Genomic DNA, 20,451 nt, shown 5'->3' on the forward strand with positions numbered 1-20,451 from the left:
CGGCCAGGGCGCGGGCCGGGGTCACGGCGGGCGTGGGGTTCGGGGGCCACGGGGGCCTGGGGTCAGCGTGGTCAGTGGGCTTCCTGCGGCCCAGGAAATCAGTCGTTTAATTTCCCGTTTGGGTCTGACCTGTGAATTCAAGTTACACTTTCACTTACAGGTACTTAGAGGGTCTGTAAAAATCCTCCCAGTTATTGATTTGTAATTCAGTTTTGTTATGGTCACAGAATATTCTGTGCGATGCTTCACGTTTTTGAACGAGTTGAGACTTGTGAAAGTCCACCGTGTGGTCTGTCTTAAGTCCATCTGTGTGTTCCATGTCACTTGAAAAGAATGTGTATTCTACTGCTGTTGGGTGTACTGTCCTCTGTTTGGGAGTCAAGTGGAGAAGGGTGGTGCTGTTCCTTAGATCTGTATCTTTTCTGCAGTTTTTTCTAGTTGTAGCAGTTGTTGAGAGAAGAGGATAATCTCTCCTACTGTAACTATGGAATTGTCTATTTGATTCTTTAATTCTGTTAATTTTGGCTTCCTATGTTTTGGAGGTCTAATCATTAGGTCGGAGAAGGTAATGGTACCCCACTCCAGTATTCTTCCCTGGAAAATCCCATGGACAGAGGAGCCTGGCAGGCTACAGTCCATGGGGTCATGACGAGTCGGACACGACTGAGCCACTTCACTTTCACTTTTCACTTTCAGGCATTGGAGAAGGAAATGGCAACCCATTCCAGTGTTCTTGCCTGGAGAATCCCAGGGACGGGGGAGCCTGGTGGGCTGCTGTCTGTGGGGTTGCACGAAGTCGGACATGACTGAAGCGACTTAGCAGCAGCAGCAGTCATTAGGTTGATATACAATTGTGGTTATGTCTTTTTGCTGAATTGTCTCCATTATCATTCAGTTCAGTCGCTCAGTCATGTCCGACTGTGATCCCATGGACTGCAGCATGCCAGGCTTCCCTTTCCATCACCAACTCTAGGAGCTTACTCAAATTCATGTCCATAGAGTTAGTGATGCCATCCAACCATCTCATCCTTTTATCATTATGATGTGTTTATCTTTTGTGACAGTCTTTTATTTGAGTTCTCCTTTGCCTGTTAAAAAAAATAGCCACATGACATGTCAATTATATCTCAATAAAACAGGGCGGTGGCCGGTGGGGGGGATTGATATAAAATAAAATGACCACACTTGCCTTCTCGTGCATATTGTCTGTGTGGCATTTGTTTTTTTCATTCATTTACTTTCAACTTATTTATGTCTTTATGTTTATAAGTAGTGTTTTACAGGCCACACTTAATAGAAGTTTACTCTTTTATCTACTCATTCAATCTCTGCCTTTTAATTGAGTTATTTAGACCTTCAACCCTGCATATTGTTTGGACGGACTATTGTTATAACTCCAATACTTGGACACCCGATGAGAAGAGCCAGCTGGTTGGGAAAGACCCTGATGCTGGGAAAAATTGAAGGCAAAAGAAGGGAGGGCAGAGGATGAGGCGGTTAGGTTGCATCACTGACTCAATGTGTATGAATTTGAGCAAACCTGGCAGACGGTCTAGGACAGAGGAGCCTGACGAAGTGCCGTGTGTCGGGTGGGAAAGAATAGCCAGTGAACGGCGACAACCCGAGACCGTTTTCATTTACTGTAATTACTCTCGGCATTTCATGTAGTTACTATTATTGTTTCCAACGTATATCCTTTGTCAAAGTGTGGTTGATTTACAGTGCTTCACATGCACCGCACCGTGACTCCGTTGTACAAATACAGAAAATACTATCTTTGAAATTATTTTCCATAGTTTATTACAGGATATTGACTAGAGTCCCGTATGCTACACAGTAAGCCTTTGTTGCTTGTTGCTTATCTATTTTTAATTAGAAATCTAGCATTCTATTCATGCTAAGTCAAACAAGTAAAATCAAAATGTGATAATTTTTTATTAGGCAAATTTATTTATTAGCCGAAAACTTTCTTAGTCAAAACTTGTAAGTTTTCCAAAATATATGTTATACATAATTATGTATATATATATGTATACAAAAGCTTTTCTACTACACTTGATAAAGGCTTGAGAAAAAACGTCAAAAGAAAAAAAAAGATGAAAAAAATGGACGAACATAAACTAAATGAGATGGGAGCACTAAATATGAAATAGAAAAAGTGAGGCAACTAGATAAAAGTAAAGGATCATCATATAGTCTAGTCGTTTTTAAACATGACTGCTCATTAGAAACATATCTGGAGCTCTAGAGAAAAAAGGCAATACCTGACCGTTTGTCTTCTTCAAAAAATTTCAAGATAATTCTGATATGCATCTGAATTTTCAAAAGTGATGACAAGTTTTTCTATTAGATCCTAATTTTGGTGGTATACAGTTCTATTATTTTTCTCTTGACCAATTATCATATAATGGTATTTGGTGAGCAATAGCTATATAATCACAACTGTAAAAGATGATTATCAGTTTTCACAATCAATAGCCAGACCAAAAATAAAAGATAATTACAATTCCAATCCATAACAGGAACATCATTAAGTTACCAATATAAAATAATTAGATACAATTTGTGGGTGGGTCAAGCAGAGTGATGTGGTGAGTGGAAGTGCATACATGAACATGTTTTCACCCACAGCCACTCTGTGACTTTTGGTTGGTGTGTTTAATCCATTTACATTTAAGGTAATTATCAATATGTATGACCCTAATCAAGGCCAAAGGCAAGTTTGGCCTTGGAGTACAAAATGAAGCAGGGCAAAGGCTGACAGAGTTTTGCCAAGAGAATGTACTGGTCATAGCAAAGATACTCTTCCAACAACACAGGAGACGACTCTTCACATGGACATCACCAGATGGCCAACGCCGAAATCAGACTGATTATATTCTTTACACAAGCCTCTCAGCCTCATCCATCAGAGGGCAGAGAGAAAAAGCAAGGACAGTCTGACAGCAGTGAAGTCAAAAACCATATTACAGAAAGTTAATTAAGATGAAGGGCTTCCCTGATAGCTCAGTTGGTAAATAATCTGCCTGCAGTGCAGGAGACCCCAGTTTGATTCCTGGGTCAGGAAGATCCACTGGAGAAGGGCAAGGCTACCCACTCCAGTGTTCTTGGGCTTCCGCTGTGGTTCACCTGGTAGAGAATCCGCCTGCAATGGGAGAGACCTGGGTTTGATCCCTGGGTTGGCAAGATCCCCTAGAGAAGGGAAAGGCTCCCCACTCCAGTATTCTGGCCTGGAGAATTCTACGGACTGTATAGTCATAGTCAAAGCTATGGTTTTTTCCAGTAGTCATGTTATGGATGTGAGAGGTGGACCATATAGAAGGCTGAGCACCGAAGAATTGATGCTTTTGAACTGCGGTGCTGGAGAAGACTCTTCAGAGTCTCTTGGGCAGGAAGGAGATCCAACCAGTCCATCCCAAAGGAGATCAGTCCTGGGTGTTCACTGGAAGGACTGATGCTGAAGCTGAAACTGCAATACTTTGGCCACCTGATGCGAAGAACTGACTCATTGGAAAAGACCCTGATGCTGGGAGAGATTGAAGGTGGGAGGAAAAGGGGACGACAGAGGACGACATGGTTGGATGGCATCACTGACTCAATGGACATGTTTTGATTAAGAAAACTAAGATCATGGCATCTGGTCCCATCACTTCATGGCAAATGGATGGGGAAACAATGGAAACGGTGACAGCTTTTATTCTCTTGGGCTCCAAAATCACTGCAGATGTTGACTGCACCATGAAATTAAAAGACGCTTACTCTTTGGAAGGAAAGTTATGACCAACCTAAGATGGCATATTAAAAACCAGAGACATTACTTTGCCAACAAAGGTCCATCTAGTCAAAGCTATGGTTTTCCCAGTAGTCATGTATGGATGTGAGAATTGGACTATAAAGAATTCTGAGTGCCAAAGAACGGATGCTTGGAACTGGACATGGGAAAAACTGGGCCTTGCTTGATGAAGCTTTAATCCAATTATCTACTGATGGGTGGGGTTGCACTCTCTCCCTGGTAGTTATTTGGCCTGAGGCAACCCAGCACTGGGATCTACAACTTCTCAGTCAGTTCAGTCGCTCAGTCCTGTCCGACTCTTTGCGACCCCATGGACGGCAGCACGCCAGGCCTCCCTGTCCATCACAAACTCCCGGAGTTTACTCAAATTAATGTCCATTGAGTTGTGAGGCCATCCAACCTTCTCATCCTCTGTCATCCCCTTCTCTTATTGCCTTCAATCTTTCCCAGCATCAGGGTCTTTTCCAATGAGTCAGTTCTTTGCATCAGGTGGCCAAAGTACTGGAGCTTCAGCTTCAGCATTATTCCTTCCAATGAATATTCAGGACTGATTTCCTTTAGGATGGACTGGTTGGATCTCCTTGCAGTCCAAGGGACTCTCAAGAGCCTTCCCCAACACCATAGTTAAAAAGCATCCATTCTTTGGCGCTCAGCATTCTTCATAGTCCACCTCTCACATCCATACATGACCATTGGGAAAACCATAGCTTTGACTAGATGGACCTTTGTTGGCAAAGTAACATCTCTGGTTTTTAATATGCCATCTTAGGTTGGTCATAACTTTCCTTCCAAAGAGTAAGCATCTTTTAATTTCATGGTGCAGTCAACATCTGCAGTGATTTTGGAGCCCAAGAGAAGAAAGGCTGTCACTGTTTCCATTGTTTCCCCATCTATTTGTCATGAAGTGATGGGACCAGATGCCATGATCTTAGTTTTCTGAATGCTGAGTTTTAAGCCAACTTTTTCACTCTCCTCTCACTTTCATCAAGAGGCTCTTCAGTTCCTCTTCGCTTTCTGCCATAAGGGTGGTGTCATCTGCTTATCTGAGGTTATTGATATTTCTCACAGCAATCTTGATTCCACCTTTTGCTTCATATAGCCCGGCGTTTCTCATGATGTACTCTGCATATAAATTAAATAAGCGGGGTGACAATATACAGCCTTGACGTACTCCTTTCCTGATTTGGAACCAGTCTGTTGTTCCATGTCTAATTCTAACTGTTGCTTCCTGACCTGCATACAGGTTTCTCAGGAGGCAGGTCAGGTGGTCTGGTATTCCTATCTCTTGAAGAATTTTCCACAGTTTGTTGTGATCCACACAGTCAAAGGCTTTGGCGTAGTCAACAGATGTTTTTCTGGAACTCTCTTGCTTTTTTGATGATCCAACAAATGTTGGCAATTTGATCTCTGGTTCCTCTGCTTTTTGTAAATCTAGCTTGAACATCTGGAAGTTCATGGTTAACATACTATTGAAGCCTGGGTCAGAGAATTTTGAGCATGACTTTGCTAGCGTGTGAGATGAGTGCAATTGTGCGGTAGTTTGAGCATTCTTTGGCATTACCCTTCTTTGGGATTGGAGTGAAAACTGACGTTTTCCAGTCTTGTGGCCACTGCGGAGTTTTCCAAATTTGCTGGCATATTGAGTGCAGCACTTTCACAGCATCATCTCTTAGAATTTGAAATAGCTCAACTGGAATTCCATCACCTCCAATAGCTTTGTTCGTAGTGATGCTTCCTAAGGCCCACTTGACTTCACATTCCAGAATGTCTGGCTCTAGGTGAGTGATCACACCATCATGATTATCTGGGTCGTGAAGACCTTTTTTGTACAGTTCTTCTGTGTATTCTTGCCACCTCTTCTTAATATCTTCTGCTTCTGTTAGTTCCATACTATTTCTGTCCTTGTGCTCATCTTTTCCTAAAATGTTCCTTTGGTATCTCTATTTTTCTTGAAGAGATGTCTAGTCTTTCCCGTTCTATTGTTTTCCTCTATTTCTTTGCATTGATCACTGAGGAGGCTTTCTTATCTCTCCTTGCTATTCTTTGGAACTCTGCATATCTTTCCTTTTCTCCTTTGCCTTTCACTTCTCTTCTTTTCACAGCTATTTGTAAGGCCTCCTCAGACAACGATTTTTCCTTTTTGCATTTCTTTTTCTTGGGGGTGGTCTTGACCACTGCCTCCTGTACAATGTCACAAACCTCCGTCCATAGTTCTTCAGGCACTCTATCTATCAGATCTAATCCCTTGAATCTATTTGTCACTTCCACTGTATAATGGTAAGGGATTTGATTTAGGTCATACCTGAATGGTCTAGTGGTTTTCCCTACTTTCCTCAATTTAAGTCTGAATGTGGCAATAAGGAGTTCATGACCTGAGCCGCAGTCAACTCTTGCCTTGTTTTTGCTGACTGTATAGGAGCTTCTCCATCTTTAGCTGCAAAGAATATAATCAATCTGATTTTGGTATTGACCATCTGGTGATGTCCGTGTGTAGAGTCTTTGCTTGTGTTCGAAGAGTGTGTTTGCTATGACCAGTGCATTCTTTTGGCAAAACTCTATTAGCTTTTGCCCTGCTTTATTCTGTATTCCAGGACCAAATTTAACTGTTACTCCAGGTGTTTCTTGACTTTCTACTTTTGCATTCCAGTCCCCTATAATGAAAAGGACATCTTTTTTGGCTGTTAGTTCTAGAAGGTCTTGTAGGTCTTCATAGAACTCTTCAGCTTTTTCAGTGTTACTGGTCGGGGCAGAGACTTGGATTACCGTGATATAGAATGGTTTGCCTTGGAAACGAACAGAGATCATTCTGTCATTTTTGAGAGTGCATGCAAGCACTTCAAACTCTTTTGCTGACTATGATGGCTACTCCATTTCTTCTAAGGGATTCTTGCCCACAGTTAGATATAGTGGTCATTTGAGTTAAATTCACCCATTCCAGTCCATTTTAGTTTGCTGATTTGTAAAATGTCTACGTTCACTTTTGCCATCTCCTGTTTGACCACTTCCAATTTGCCCTGATTCATGGACCTAACATTCCAGGTTCCTATGCAGTATTGCTGTTTACAGCATTGGACTTTACTTCTATCACCAGTTGCATCCCCAACTGGGTGCTGGTTTTGCTTTGGCTCCGTCTCTTTCTGGAGTTATTTCTCTACTGATCTCCAGTAGCATATTGGGCACCTACCAACCTGGGGAGTTTATCTTTCAGTGTCCTATCTTTTTGCCTTTCCATACTGTTCATGGGGTTCTCAAGGCAAGAATGCTGAAGTGGTTTGCCATTCCCTTCTCCAGTGGGCCGCGTTTTGTCAGAACTCTCCACCATGATCCGTCCATCTTGGGTGGCCCTACATGGCATGGCTTATAGTTTCATTGAGTTAGACCAGGCTATGGTCCATGTGATCAGACTGGTTAGTTTTCTCTGATTGTGATTTTCAGTCTGTCTGCCTTCTGATGGAGAAGGATAAGAGGATTATGGAAGCTTCCTAATGGGAGAGACTGACTGAGGGGGTAAGGTCTTGTTCTGATGGGTGGGGCTGTGTTCAGTAAATCTTTAATCCAATTTTCTGTTGATGGGTGGAGCTGTGTACCCTTCCTGTTATTTACCTGGGGCCAAACTATGGTGGAGATAATGAAGATAATGGCGACCTCCTTCAAAAGGTCCCATGCTGGCACTGCCACACTCAGTGACCCCAACCTTGCAGCAGTCCACCACCAACCCACGCATCCGCAGGAGACTCCTGGACACTCATGGGCAAGTGTGGGTCAGTCTCTTATGGGGTCACTGCTCCTTTCTCCTGGGTCCTGGTCCACAAGGTTCTGTTTGTGCCTTCCAAGAGTCTGTTTCCCCAGTCCTGTGTAAGTTCTGGCAGCTCTGTGGTGAGGTTAATGGCGACCTCCTCCAAGAGGGCTTATGCCATACCCAGGTCTGCAGCACCCAGAGCCCCTGCCCCTGGGGCAGGCCACTGCTGACCCGTACCTCCTCAGGAGACACTGAAAGGCAGGTCTGACTCAGTCTCTGTGGGGTCTCTGGGTCCTGGTGTGCACAAGGTATGTTTGAGCCTTCTGAGCATCTCTGGCGGGTATGGGGTTTGACTCCAAGCACGAATTAGCCCCTCCTACCATCTTGCTGGGGCTCCTCCTTTGCCCTTGGATGTAGGGTATCTCTTCACGTTGGGTATCTCTTGTAGCTGCTCCAGCACCACTACAAGCTCTATGGTAGGGTTAGTGGTGAATTCCAAGAGGGTTTCCGCCAAGGGGGACCTTCCAGTGCCCCCGTCTCTGTGGTGAGGCCCTGCTGACCCACACCTCCACGGGAGGCCCTCCAACACTAGCAGGCAGTTTTGGTTCAGTCTCCTGTGGGGGTCACTGCTCCTCTCATCTGGGTCTGGGTGCAGGTGAGATGTTGTTTGTGCCCCAAAGACTGGAGTCTCTGTTTCCCCCAGCCTTCTAGAAGTTCTATAATCAAATCCTGCTGGCCTTCAAGGCCAGATTCCCTGGGGATTCCCAGTCCCTTTATCAGATCCCGAGGCTGGCAAGCCTGACATGGAGTTCAAATCCTTCACAATAGTGTGAGAACTTCTTTGGGATTATTGTTCTCCAGTCTGTGGGTCACCCACCCAGTGGGTATAGGATTTGGTTTTATCTTGATTGCACCCCTCCTACCATCTCACTGCAGTTTCTTTGTCTTTGGACATAGGGTATCTTTTCTTGGTGGGTACCAGCATCCTCCTGTTGCTGTTTTTTCAACAGCTAGTTGCAATTTTGGTGCTCTTGCAGGAGGAGATGAGCCCATATCCTTCTACTCTGCCATCTTGAACCAGATCATGTAATGATTGATATGTCTGGACTTAGATCTGTCACCTAATTATTTGTTTTCTTATTATTCCTGATTTTTCCTTATTATATCTGATTTTTTTCCCTTTTCATTCTCCCTTAATTCATTTAATTATAGTTATTTCATACAGGGTTCACAACCAGCTACATTATACCCAGCATCTTCCTAGGCATCAGCCCTAGGCTTAGTTCCCATAGACCTTCCATTATAATGGGGGTAAAAGAAATACAAAATAATCCAAGCATGACATACCATGTGATTTTACTGTGATAAGTGATATGAAGACAAATAAGGCAAATAAGACCTTCTAAGTGTGAGGCCCTGTGCAACCGTCCAGGCCACACCCAGGACAGAGACACCCAGGCTTGGGGCCCTTACAACACGGCCCCTGGTCCCACTTGTTCAAAGGGACCGCTGCCCCAGGACTCTTCTGCCTCCCAGGGGACTCTGCAGTCACCTCTCAGAGGGTCCCCATGGAGAGGGACTCCCTCATCCCACCCACTCGCCCACTCCCGCCCTCCGCCCCTGCCGCCCCTGGCTCCTGTCTGATCGGGTAGGCGGGGGCTCACACCAAAGCTGCCAGCCAGGGGTGGCCCTGGGTTCCCCGCACTGGGAGGGTAAGCCTCCTGGCGCGGTGGGTGTGTCGGAAGCAAGTAGTGGGCGGGGACCGCGCCCGGCCCCGCCACGCCTCCCGCCCCGCCCCCGAGGCTCGACACCCCGCCCCCACGCGGGAGGACGCGGCGACGCGCAGAGCCCGCACCGCGGACGCGGAACCCGCTCACCATGGCCGCCACCGCACCGCTGCGCGACTGTCAGGTACCTGGAGGCCGCCATCGGCAGAGCGCCCGCGGACCCGCATCCCCGGGGTGGCCTGGTGCGCGGGTGGCAGCGCGATCAGACCTTCCAGGGGACCAGACGGGGCGAGGTCCCCAAGAGATGAGTGCGGGTCCTGGGCAGACGGAAGGGACAAGTGGACTCTCCAGTGCAGCCAGGCCCCAAGAAATACGCGGCGTGACCTGGCCGCTCAGAGACCACAGATCGTCCTAAGAAGTTTAGCCCCTTATATAACAATGTAAGTTTTATGTTAGCAGGCTGGCTTCCTGACCTGGCACTGGGGCCTGCTGGCCAGCCCTTCTCTTGAGTACCGCCCCCACCGGAGGGAGCCGCAGCCGAGGGCACAGAGCTGGGTGGGATGCTAAGTGCTTCCCGCAGGCCTGGCCCCTCCCTCTGTGCTGGGGCACATTGGCTGGCCGCACCCTGGACGCACCCTGGACACCCGGGCTTGCAGGCCCCAGGGCCTCGGCTTCTCTGACTCAGAGGCCCCTCCTCCAGCGCCTCCCCTCCCAGGAGCAGAGACTGAGGCTCAGGGAGGGACCAGCATGTACCCAGGAGTGACAACCGCTCCTGGGCCTGGCTCAGCGCTGGCCCTCACTTGGACGTGCCCAGTCCATCTGCTGGATGCAATGCCACAAGGCATTGAGCCCTTCATCACTCAGAGGAGAGCAGCCAGGCTCCGGGAGGCCGAGGCCAAGGCAGCCCAGCCCACAGAAAGCAGCGCCAGGCTCCCCCAGGCTGCCTGAGCACCGTCCATGCTGCCTGGACAGACCTGCTCCCCAGTTTTCAGCAGGGCTCGTCCCCCAGACCTTGCCCTGGAGGGCTCCCAGCACCCTCCCCCTCCGCAGGGGGCAGCGGTGCCCTCCTGGGGCCACAGGGCCTCTGGGTCTCTGCAGACCTCTGGGCTCACAGAAATAGAGGCGGGACTTGACAGGAGGTGACAGGCTCTGTGATGCAGTCCTGAGTGAGGGCTTTTGGGAGGGACACAGGGGACTTCATGGCAACCTTGGCTCCGTGCTCGGGGACCAGGCGTCACCACCCAGGGGGTCAGCTGCAGGAAGGCCCCCTGGACACCTTGGCATTGGGCCCTCCCGCTGGGTGCCATCTGTGTGGGTACCTGTGGGTGGCAGGGTGGTTCAGGAAGGGGTGATATGGCGGCCCCCTCTCTCCTTTCACACTTGTTCTGAGGGCTTCCTTGGTGGTTCAGTTGTAAAGTATCTGCCTACAACTCTAGAGGCTCAGGTTCAATCCCTGGGTCAGATAGATCCTTGGATAAGTAAATGACAACCCACTCCAGCATTCTTATCTTGAGAATCCCAAGGACAGAGGAGGCTGGCAGGCTACAGTCCATGGGTTCTCAAGAGTCGGCCATTCTGACCCCAGAACCAGTCCCGTACAGTTACTGGGCAAGGCCATGGTTCTAAAAAAGTACGTGTGAAAGTTGGGTGATAATGAGAAGTGCTATGCAGGAAGTGCACTTCACCCAGAACCAGCTGACCAGAACCTAGCCACACCCGTGAATCCTACCAGGGAACTGAGAAAACACAGAAATGAGCATTTGATCATGACAGTTTGGGTGGTCTTCGGTGAGTCAGAAAGACTATTGTCTAATTGGCAGGAAGACCACCCCGACCCCAGCGACGAAGGGATGGAAGGCCTTTATGTGTGCCTGTGCCCATACCTGCCAAGGTGCAAGGTGCCATGGCCATGCAGTGCAGCTGAGTGAGCACCATCAGGGCGCCAAGCGAGTGACAGACACTTGGGTCAAAGCGGCCACCACCTGCGGTATATGCTCCCCTTTGCTGGCACTGCATTTGGAGGGCAGGAGCCGTCTGTGTACCTGCACCTCTCACAGAAATCACTACAGGCCTCACAGAGGAATCACATATTTAATTCTGATCAAGCTTAGCAAACATTTACATAAAGGAACACGCTTTGGGTTGAAAATACAGGAGCTGTTAACCAATTTTCTTAAGCAGTGTGTTCTAAACAATCCACCAGGTCATCAACAACCAAAAGCCCAAATCCTGGAGATATATATATATGGCTACACGCATTACATAGACTATTTACTACCTTTAAGTGTGAACCCTACAGCACGCACACACACATACACACCTTCTTGTTTAACAAAAGTCATGTGGCCAGAAACACATTACTATCATAACTTGCAGTGGCCTTAAGGAGCACATGGGAAGCTTCAGATTGCTACGTCCTGGTCCATATTCCTCCATTTCCAGGCACAAGGGCTACTCCTGGGTCCCCTCCTGAGGCCCCTCCAGCCCTGCCCAGCGGGAGTGTGTGTGGTGGCAGGAAGGAGGCGGGGAGGCTCTGCAGTCCCATCAGCAAAGGGAAGGGCCAGCAGGGCTGAGGGACCTGGGCTCTGCCCTGAACCACTAGCCCTGGCCTCCCAGCCTCGGGGAGAAGGGGGCCGGAACAGCAGGAGCATTCACCTGCTGCTTCTGACAAGCTGAGATGAGCTTGGGGGCCCTTTCAGCTCCTTCCCTCAAATCTAGATCTCTAATCCTCTAAACTGCAGTCAGTGCCAAAGACAGCAGCTTCTAAGAAAAAGGGAAATGAACCCAGGACTCACAGATGGTCGCCCTCCTCTCTCCGCAGAGGCCACACTGCCCTTGACCCTCTTTCAAGTCCCAAGAGGGGAGGCCACCACAGCAGACATGTCCAGACGTGGGGTGTGCACTGTGAAGGATACGGGTAGAAACACAACTGAACCATTAAACATTCCTTGATCAGAAACTGAGCCTTTGGGAGAAACCTGCCTGTGGGTCTTGGAACTGTCATGGATCACACGACTAGGTAAACCATTTTCTTCCCATTAATGTGTCTGGTCTTCAGCCCCAGGTAGCGGCGGCTATTCTTCTCTGGCTGCCCGTACACCATGTCGATGAAGAACTTGGGTCCGTCTTCCGCCCTGGGTTTGAAGCACAGGCAGCAAATAGCAGTTCTTAGCCGGCGACACAGATAAGTCATGGCTTCCGCCTCTTCTGAGGGCTCCTCGTACACGGGCTGCTTCATTTCCTCGTAGGCAGACAGAATCACTGCCTGAAATAAGTTGACCAATATGCAGATCATCACCAGCATGAAAGATGAGAGGAAGAGGACCCCGAGAACCCGGTTATTGGAAAATTCCGTGTTCTGAAAAGCGGAGACACAGTAGGAAACTACTGTCTGGGTGGCGTGGGTCAGGTCACTGTAGTTCCACTCGTGCTGGCCGAACACCAAGTACCCGAATGCCATGAAGACAAAGAAATACACGGACACCACCAATGCCATGTGGCAGATGCCAGGAAGGGCAGTCTGGATGGCCCTCTGAGCCAGACGCACATCGTAAAAGACCCTGGAATACCGGAGCGTCTTCAGGACCGTCAGAAATACCAGGAAACCCAAAATCACCCTCATGGTGTGATCCACTCGAGCCACTGCGTGAAAGGGAATGAAATCCTCAGGGTTCGACCGGTAAGCCCGAACTACACCGACGGCCAAGAAGTGCTTCCTGAAAAAGAGCACGATCCACAAGGTAAAGATGCATTTTAGAGCAAAGTTGAGCCAATTATATACACTTTGCACATAGGCAGTCCTTTCTTGTGTGATTACGTAAACCTCATCAGCAGCGTAGGCAAGGAAGAAAATGAAGATGGCCAAGTACAAGGAGTTTTCTGCTGAGTTGGCTGAGTTTTTTCTGTTGAAATCAGTGAGCGAGAAGGAGTGTGCATTCAGGCTAGTGTTCACAACACCTAACTGAGAGACCTCGAAGATGACCGAGATGCTGCAGAGGAGACTGATATCTGGATTGAAGGTGGTCAGTTCCACAATCACAGACCAGGTCTTCTCATCCAGCCAATGGCTTTTCTGGAGTTCGCTGAGCCTCAGTGTGGAATTAAACTGCTGCTCTGCTGGGAAAAAATAGAAGGCGTACCCTCCTGAGCCATAGGTATGCAGCAGCCCATAGGAAGAGTACGCCCATCTCTTCTCTGGAGGCTTATAAGTAAACCCTTTGGTCGTCTTGCCAGTGTTCCGCTTACTAACTTTATTCCACGACCCAGAGTAGTTTTTTGTGTCTTCTGGGTCAATGCCATATTCGGGGTGACAGCGAATCTCTCCTTTGAGGCTGCCCTCCACAAATTTCTTGGCCGGCAGACACGCTCTGTCTCCAGGTTGAGCCCTCAGCTGCCTCATCAGCGGCAGGCCAAGGATTTTAGAGGAGCTGTCAGGGAAAAACGTGGGATTCGGGTCATTGTGGAGCAGCGGCAACAGCACCCTGTTCAGCCACTGATAGATGCCTTCCAGCCTGGTCACGCCTGCCAGATCCACAGAGAACTGGTCACGAATAAACTGATTATAGTAAAAGCTGTCAGTGGGGCGCAGGACGGCAACTAGGCTCAGCAAGAGAGCCAGAAAGATGAAGTGAGTGAAGATGTAACTCAGGAACAGGAAAGCTCTTCTCTTGATCCTCTTCTTTCTTTTGAATATCGTGATTTCATCTTGGGTGAGAGGCTGGTACATTCTCGAGTTTCGGAGCTCCATGACATACCGGTGGCGTCTGTCCATTTCTTCTGGGTCCTTCTGGATGTTGTGCAGCTTGATCTCAGTGAAGCGGCTGTTGCCGATCCACGAAATATTTTTACAGTACTTGGCCTTCCGTGTTCTGTAGCCTGACCCCAGTATGACTTTAGACGGCTGCACTAGAAAGACTGACTGAATGAATGCACAAAACGATGCAAACAGCCACGCTGTTGACTTTTCGAGGCCGTAAGTCAGTCCATAAAAGATAACGAAGAAGGAGGATATGCCAGAGGTAAGAAAAACCAAAAACCAGGCAACACAAACACACCATTGTGGCAAGACTATTCTGGTCTTCTCTTCAAGGGTTGTCGAACCTGCCTGGGGAGTCTTCTCCTCTTCAGAAACATTTGTATTCTCTGCAATATTTGGGTCATTGGTGTTTATATTTCTTCCCTGGATGTGGGAGACCTTGCTTTGTGCTTGAGTGACCTTGCTTTGGGCTCTGGAGACCTTGCTTTGGTTTCTGGAGACCTTGCTTTGGGTACGGGAGACCTTACTTTTGGTGGGAGAGACCTTGCTTTCTGCCTGCTTGGCCGGGGGCTGTCTTTGAGAGGTGACCTTGACAGAAGCCTTGGGTTTCGCACGACGTCCCTTAGACACAGGCTCCAGGGAGCGTGCCTTGTCAGTTTCATAGGCGTGCCAGTTTCCCAGCCGCTCTTCCCAGTGCTCACTTGCGGCCGGTTTCAAAGGATGGATCCGAGGAGTGACCTCACCTCGAGTCACCCGAGGTCTCCGCTGGGAATAGATGAACAAAGATGTGATCACCAGTTGCACCGGGAGGGTAATAAAGGCACTTTCCAATCCGATCACCATCGACCGGATGTACCTCTGCTCTTGTGGCTCCGCTTGGATCTCCTTGCCTAGACTAAAGAACATAATATTACACAGAAGCGTGGACAGCAACATGGCTAAGCAACAGGACAGCCTCTGGAGCCTATTGAACGGTGTAGAAATGACACCAGAAAAAACAGAGAACCACAAGTGGCTTCTCCCCAGCTTGTAACTTAAATCTATGAGGAAAAAGTCCATTTTCTTCAGAGGCTTATCTGGGGGGGTCACATGAAAGGTTCGATCCAGAGAGGTGTCAATAGAAAGCCATTCTCGGCACATGAAGAGCCAGATGTGTCTGCTGAACAGATTCTCCACTTTGATTCTACTTAAATACCATTCGGGGGACCTGCCCTCATTGTTGTGCCACACACGGAGGGAATGGATGTCCCCCAAGTCCTTTTTTGTCGCTAGGAGGAAAGTGCAGATGCTTCCTCGGTAGAGAGTTGTGAACTGCGGGTGGCTTAAACAGTGCACATCGCTGCTACCTTTGGTTCCATGCAGTTGGATAAAGACATTGGCCCTGGTCCCAGAACCACAACGGCTTCCTGTAAAAACAGTGACTAGGTAACACACATTATCATAAGGATCGTTATCAAGCAGAACTATCACATGCTCCCTAAGATACTGGTCCATTTCATCTCTGAGCAAGGCCCAGAACGCAAGGACCAAGTACAACAGCATAATGAGAAGCACCGTTAAGAGGGTCACAGGGTTGTGGGTGATGTTCTTGATGACCTCCACTCGTAAATCCACAGGGTTAGGGACGACAATCACCTTGGCTGTCAAATAGTGGGTACGCAGGCGAAGGTTGGCCTGTTTGATTATATCCAGCTGCCGTTTGGCCCGCCGTGGATTCTTGCAGATACAGTGCACTCTTTGCCAAGTGGTCTTCTCTCCAACAACACAGGTATCTTCTCTCCAATCGCTCTGGATCCCAAACATGTCCAAGCATTCACTGCTGAAAACAGAAATTCTCACCAACTTGTTATTGGGCTTTAGGACGAAACGAGGTGCCTGTAGAAGCACAGCAACGGTGGGCTCGGAGGAATCGGTTCGCTGAGCTATGAGCTGCAGCAGGGCCGCAGGGAGGCAGACCACTCGGGCCTCCTTCACTGTACACTCCGGGTCAAACAGGTCACTCTTGTTGGCAATTGGAGGGATTTTATGGGGCACCAGGTAGCTGGCCATAAAAGTGGTGGGTATGAGCTCGTGGCCGGCGTACACAGACACCGTGAACAACACGGATACTTCTGTCATGATGTGGATCAACACGTCCCTCCCTGCTGCACTGTCCACAACAAAGCTAAACGCCCCTGTCGTCTTTGTCAATGACTCATCCATTGCATAAGGCTCTGCCCTGGGTCCCACCGTGAGATTAAACGTTCCAAAGCTCAGGTTTTTCCTGATGAGGTACACTTCCACTGCATCAGGTGGGATCTCAATCACATCACCCGTGGCCTTGACTCCTGTCATTCGGAATCCAACCACCTGGGTCAAAATGTTTTCCCCATAATTGAGCCAAGGGAAAGGGTCATCTGCAAATTCACAAAACATCGTGGAAATCGGAGCGTTGGCAGGCAGACTAGGAACGCTGTTCACACTTAGGGTGGGATAAAAACAATTTTGACAGTGCTTCTGGGTGCTGAAGAACTTGGTAACATTCCACTTTTCCGTTTTCTTCACATACATTTTAAAGTTGGAGGTCCTCAAGGCAGTGGTCTCGTTCTCTGGCACTTTCACAGCCAATATCGTGTCTGCTAGAGATTCAACCACGTGGAAAGGCTCTTCGAACACTTCGTGTTGAACCAGCAGTTTCAGGATATTAGACAAGGTTATTAATATTCCAATGGACACACTTTTTATTTGCTCAGAAGAAATGTTCTTATCTCTCTGATGACTATCTTGCAGGGCTTGGCTCGCTTGCCAAGTCCTCACTGTGGCCAGTTTCTGAGAGAATGCGTTGATCTCAGAGGTTTTCTCTGTTAATTTAGTAACAGCCATGACCACCTGGCTAATATTCACCAACGTGTTTATAGGAAGAATGAGTGTCTGATTGAAAAGGTGTTCTCGGAGTTTAATTTTGTCAGCTTGCAGACTTAAGTCAGTTTTCATGCTATTCAAGACAGAAGCTACTACGTATATTAAATAACTTGCATTTAAAAAATCCTGCTGTTGAAGCAAAGTAGACAGGGAGGAATTTGGTCCCATGGTGAAGTTGGATAACTCTTCCAGCACAGTTATTGATGACTTTACATCAGTGGGAGGCTGCACAGTGGCGTAAAAGTTCACCTGAGAAAAAGCTCCCAGAGAGGTATTATATGCCTGAGCAATTAGTTTCAAGGCATAATGACTGTCCGACACACCAACAGGGAGAAAGGAAGGGGGCGATGTGCAATTCTTCCCCAAATACAGGATGGACCCAAAGTTATTTTCTTTCAAAGAACTGATCTCACCAAATCCATGTACATCAGGAACTATTATTTTATATGTAAGAACAATGTTCTGAGCCTTGAATTGACTACATTTAATGATAAATTCAGTCATGAAGGAAATTCCTTTTTCTGGAACGATTTTGCATTCTGTGGTTTCAGATACATGGCGAATAACGAAAGGATACCTTAAGGCCAAGGTGACTCCACTCCAAGTTGCTGCATTTAGAGAAATCCAAAACTTATCTTCCTCGAAACTCCAGAAAGCAAAAGCTTTTATAGACAAGTAAGCACCATTCCGTCCTGTTGAAGTTTGCCCTGTCCAGTCAAATGGCACCTCCTGACCTGAAGACGTCAGAATGGACCACCGATAGACATCTCGGCCTGCTGTACAACCTGTGCAATCCAGAGACAACGAGAATCTCTCTGATAGAACCAAAACCTGGTCACAATTTTCAATACACGAAATGCTTGCTACCAGGTCTCCTTGAAGCACCTGCACCGTTGCATCGGCAAATGCTGACCGGCCGGTCTTCTGGATCACAAGTCTGAAAAAATATACACGGCCACCTTGAAGGGTTTCTGGAGAAAGTGTGAGAATAGGACCAGAGGCCCATGTCCACTTGAGATCAACCTGCTCCGGGAGACAAACGTCCTTGCTGATCACTGTTATTTTTTTTCCATCATAGTTTCTTGGGTTTGTGGTACAGTACCAGACAAACTTAAGTCTCTCTTTCTCTAGAGGGCCTGTTTCCTCTGGATCAGAAGACATATTTCCATTGAGGGTCAACCCATCTGTGAAATTAATTGTGATGTTGGAAGGCCCTGAAATAACAGCATTCAGGGGACGTCTAAAAATGACAACATAGATGCCATCTGAGTCCTTCTGCCCTGGAACCTGGGGATCACGCGTTATGACAACCACTGTGAAATTAAACAGATACACCCCCCAAGTGAAAGAATATGGGGGTATAATCAACTCTGTTGAAAATCTACCTGTCTTGATTGGTGGGTTTTTCACAGGTTTAGTCCAGTCAGGCACGTCCCCTACAGAAGCCACGGGATAGATATACCACTTCTGTAGAAAGTACTGTTGGACTGGACAGAAGAGGCTGACTGTGGCATTGAGGGTGCCTTCCATGTCCCTGGTCAGTTGCACCGGTTTATCGTCGTTCCTATTTATCCGCACGGGGTCCAATTTACAGACCGCCGGTCGGGATACCTGACAGGACACCGAGGACTCAATGGGTTCTGAGCTGTTCGGGCTGACAGCTTCTAAGACGACCGGGGTGGGCCCATCCGTGGGACACTCGGTTCGGGCCACGAATCCCGGGTAGGAGCGCCGGCCGCGGTGCAGAGCCCAACGGGGCAACGAGCGGCTGTCGGCGACCGTGGGCCCGAGCAGCCCGAGGCGGAAGGTCCACTCCAGAGGCCCGAGCGTGCGCGGGAGGCGGGACAGCCAGCGCAGGGAGAGCCGGCCGCCGGGCGCGGACAGCTGCAGGTCCACCAGCACGGCGGCGGCAGTAGCGGCCGCCGCGCGGCGGGCGCGCAGCTGGACGTGCGCGCGGAGGCAGCGCTGCGAGAGATCTGGGAGCCGCCCGGCCTGCAGGCAGAGGACGCGACGGCCGCTCAGGAAGATGCCGCCGTCCGGGGTCTCGCGGGCCCGGAGGCTGATGCGGGCGCGGCCGGCTCCAAGGCCGCCAAAGCCTGCGGCCCGCTCCCCAGGGTCCCGGGAGCCCCTGAACGAGCGGAGCGCGGCCTCCGGGCGCCGCGCCTGGACGAGGGCCCGGGTCTCGGACGGGGCACGCCGGGCCGAGGCGGGCGTCGGGACGGGGAGGTCTCGGGTCGGCGAGCCGGGCGCCTGCGGCGGAGCCGGGTGTGGAGGCTGGCGGCCGGAGCCACATCCCAGGCCCAGGCCCAGGCCGAGGAGCAGGAGAGCCGTCCCGGGCCCCATGGCAGCGCCCGGTGCGAGCTGCGTCGGAGGCGCAGGGCGGAGGGCCAACGGACACGGCGTGTAGGGCGCGGGGCGGCCAGGCCGCGGGCCGGGGTCACGGCGGGCGTGGGGTTCGGGGGCCACCGGGGCCTGGGGTCAGCGTGGTCAGTGGGCTTCCTGCGGCCCAGGAAATCAGTCACTTAATTTCCCGTTTGGGTCTGACCTGTGAATTCAAGTTACACTTTCACTTACAGATACTTAGAGGGTGTGTAAAAATCCTCCCAGTTATTGATTTGTAATTCAGTTCTGTTATGGTCACAGAATATTCTGTGCGATGGATGCTTCACGTTTTTGAACAAGTTGAGACTCGTGAAAGTTCACCGTGTGGTCTGTCTTAAGTCCATCTGTGTGTTCATGTCACTTGAAAAGAATGTGTATTCTACTGCTGTTGGGTGTACTGTCCTCTGTTTGGGAGTCAAGTCGAGAAGGGTGGTGCTGTTCCTTAGATCTGTATCTTTTCTGCAGTTTTTTCTAGTTGTATCGGTAGTTAAGGAAGATGATAATCTCTCCTACTGTAACTATGGAATTGTCTATTTGATTCTTTAATTCTGTTAACTTTTGCTTCCTATATTTTGGAGCTCTATTTATTAGGTCGATACACAATTTTGGTTATGTCTTCCTGCTGTATTGTCGCTATTATCATTATTAAATGTCTTTATCTCTGGTCAGAATCCTTGTTTTGAAGTCTCCTTTACCTGATATAAAAATAACCACAGTATTCATTACTTATATCTCAATAAACCAGGGCGGGTTGGGGGATGGTGGGGATGAAGTCAAATAAGATGATCACACTTGCCTTCTCGTGCTTGTTTTCTAGGTAGCATATTTTTTTTCATTTATTTACTTTCAAATTATATCTTTATTTTATAGTGTTCTTTTACAAGCAACTTTTCATAGAGTTTTACAGTTTTATCCACTCAGTCGATCTATTCCTTTTAATTGAGTTATTTAGACCAGCAACCATGAATATTCATCGGAAGGCCTAATGCTGAAGCTCCAATATTTGGTCACCTGATGGAGAGGGGCAGCTCATTGGCAGAGACCCCGATGCTGGGAAATATTGAAGACACATGGAAAAGGGAGGGCAGAGGATGAGATGGTTAGATGGCATCATCGGCTCAATGGGCATGAGTCTGAGCAAGCTCTGAGAGAC

At 48.7% G+C, this 20,451-nt stretch overlaps 1 protein-coding gene across 2 annotated transcripts; it reads right to left on the bottom strand.

The window, feature by feature from the left end:
- Positions 1-11,331: 11,331 nt before the first annotated feature.
- LOC145546868 (polycystin family receptor for egg jelly-like) lies at positions 11,332-19,411 on the bottom strand. Of its 2 annotated transcripts, XM_081594986.1 has the most exons (2): positions 14,559-19,343; positions 11,332-14,453 (listed from the first exon to the last, which is right to left on the bottom strand). In XM_081594986.1, exons 1-2 carry the CDS (start codon positions 19,257-19,259, stop codon positions 12,267-12,269), a joined length of 6,888 nt encoding a protein of 2,295 aa, XP_081451112.1. In that variant the 5' UTR covers positions 19,260-19,343; the 3' UTR covers positions 11,332-12,266. The 2 variants fall into 2 exon arrangements, with proteins under 2 accessions (XP_081451112.1, XP_081451110.1); XM_081594984.1 differs by having other exon boundaries at positions 11,332-19,411.
- Between the last annotated feature and the right edge of the window lie 1,040 nt (positions 19,412-20,451).

Source organism: Giraffa tippelskirchi, chromosome 4 (assembly GCF_054371585.1).
Source record: "Giraffa tippelskirchi isolate mGirTip1 chromosome 4, T2T-mGirTip1v1.2.pri, whole genome shotgun sequence".
NCBI lineage: Eukaryota > Metazoa > Chordata > Mammalia > Artiodactyla > Giraffidae > Giraffa > Giraffa tippelskirchi.

Coding starts and splice junctions, on each gene's coding strand:
- LOC145546868 (XM_081594984.1), bottom strand. CDS start 19,259: ATGGGGCCCGGGACGGCTCTCCTGCTCCTCGGCCTGGGCCTGGGCCTG.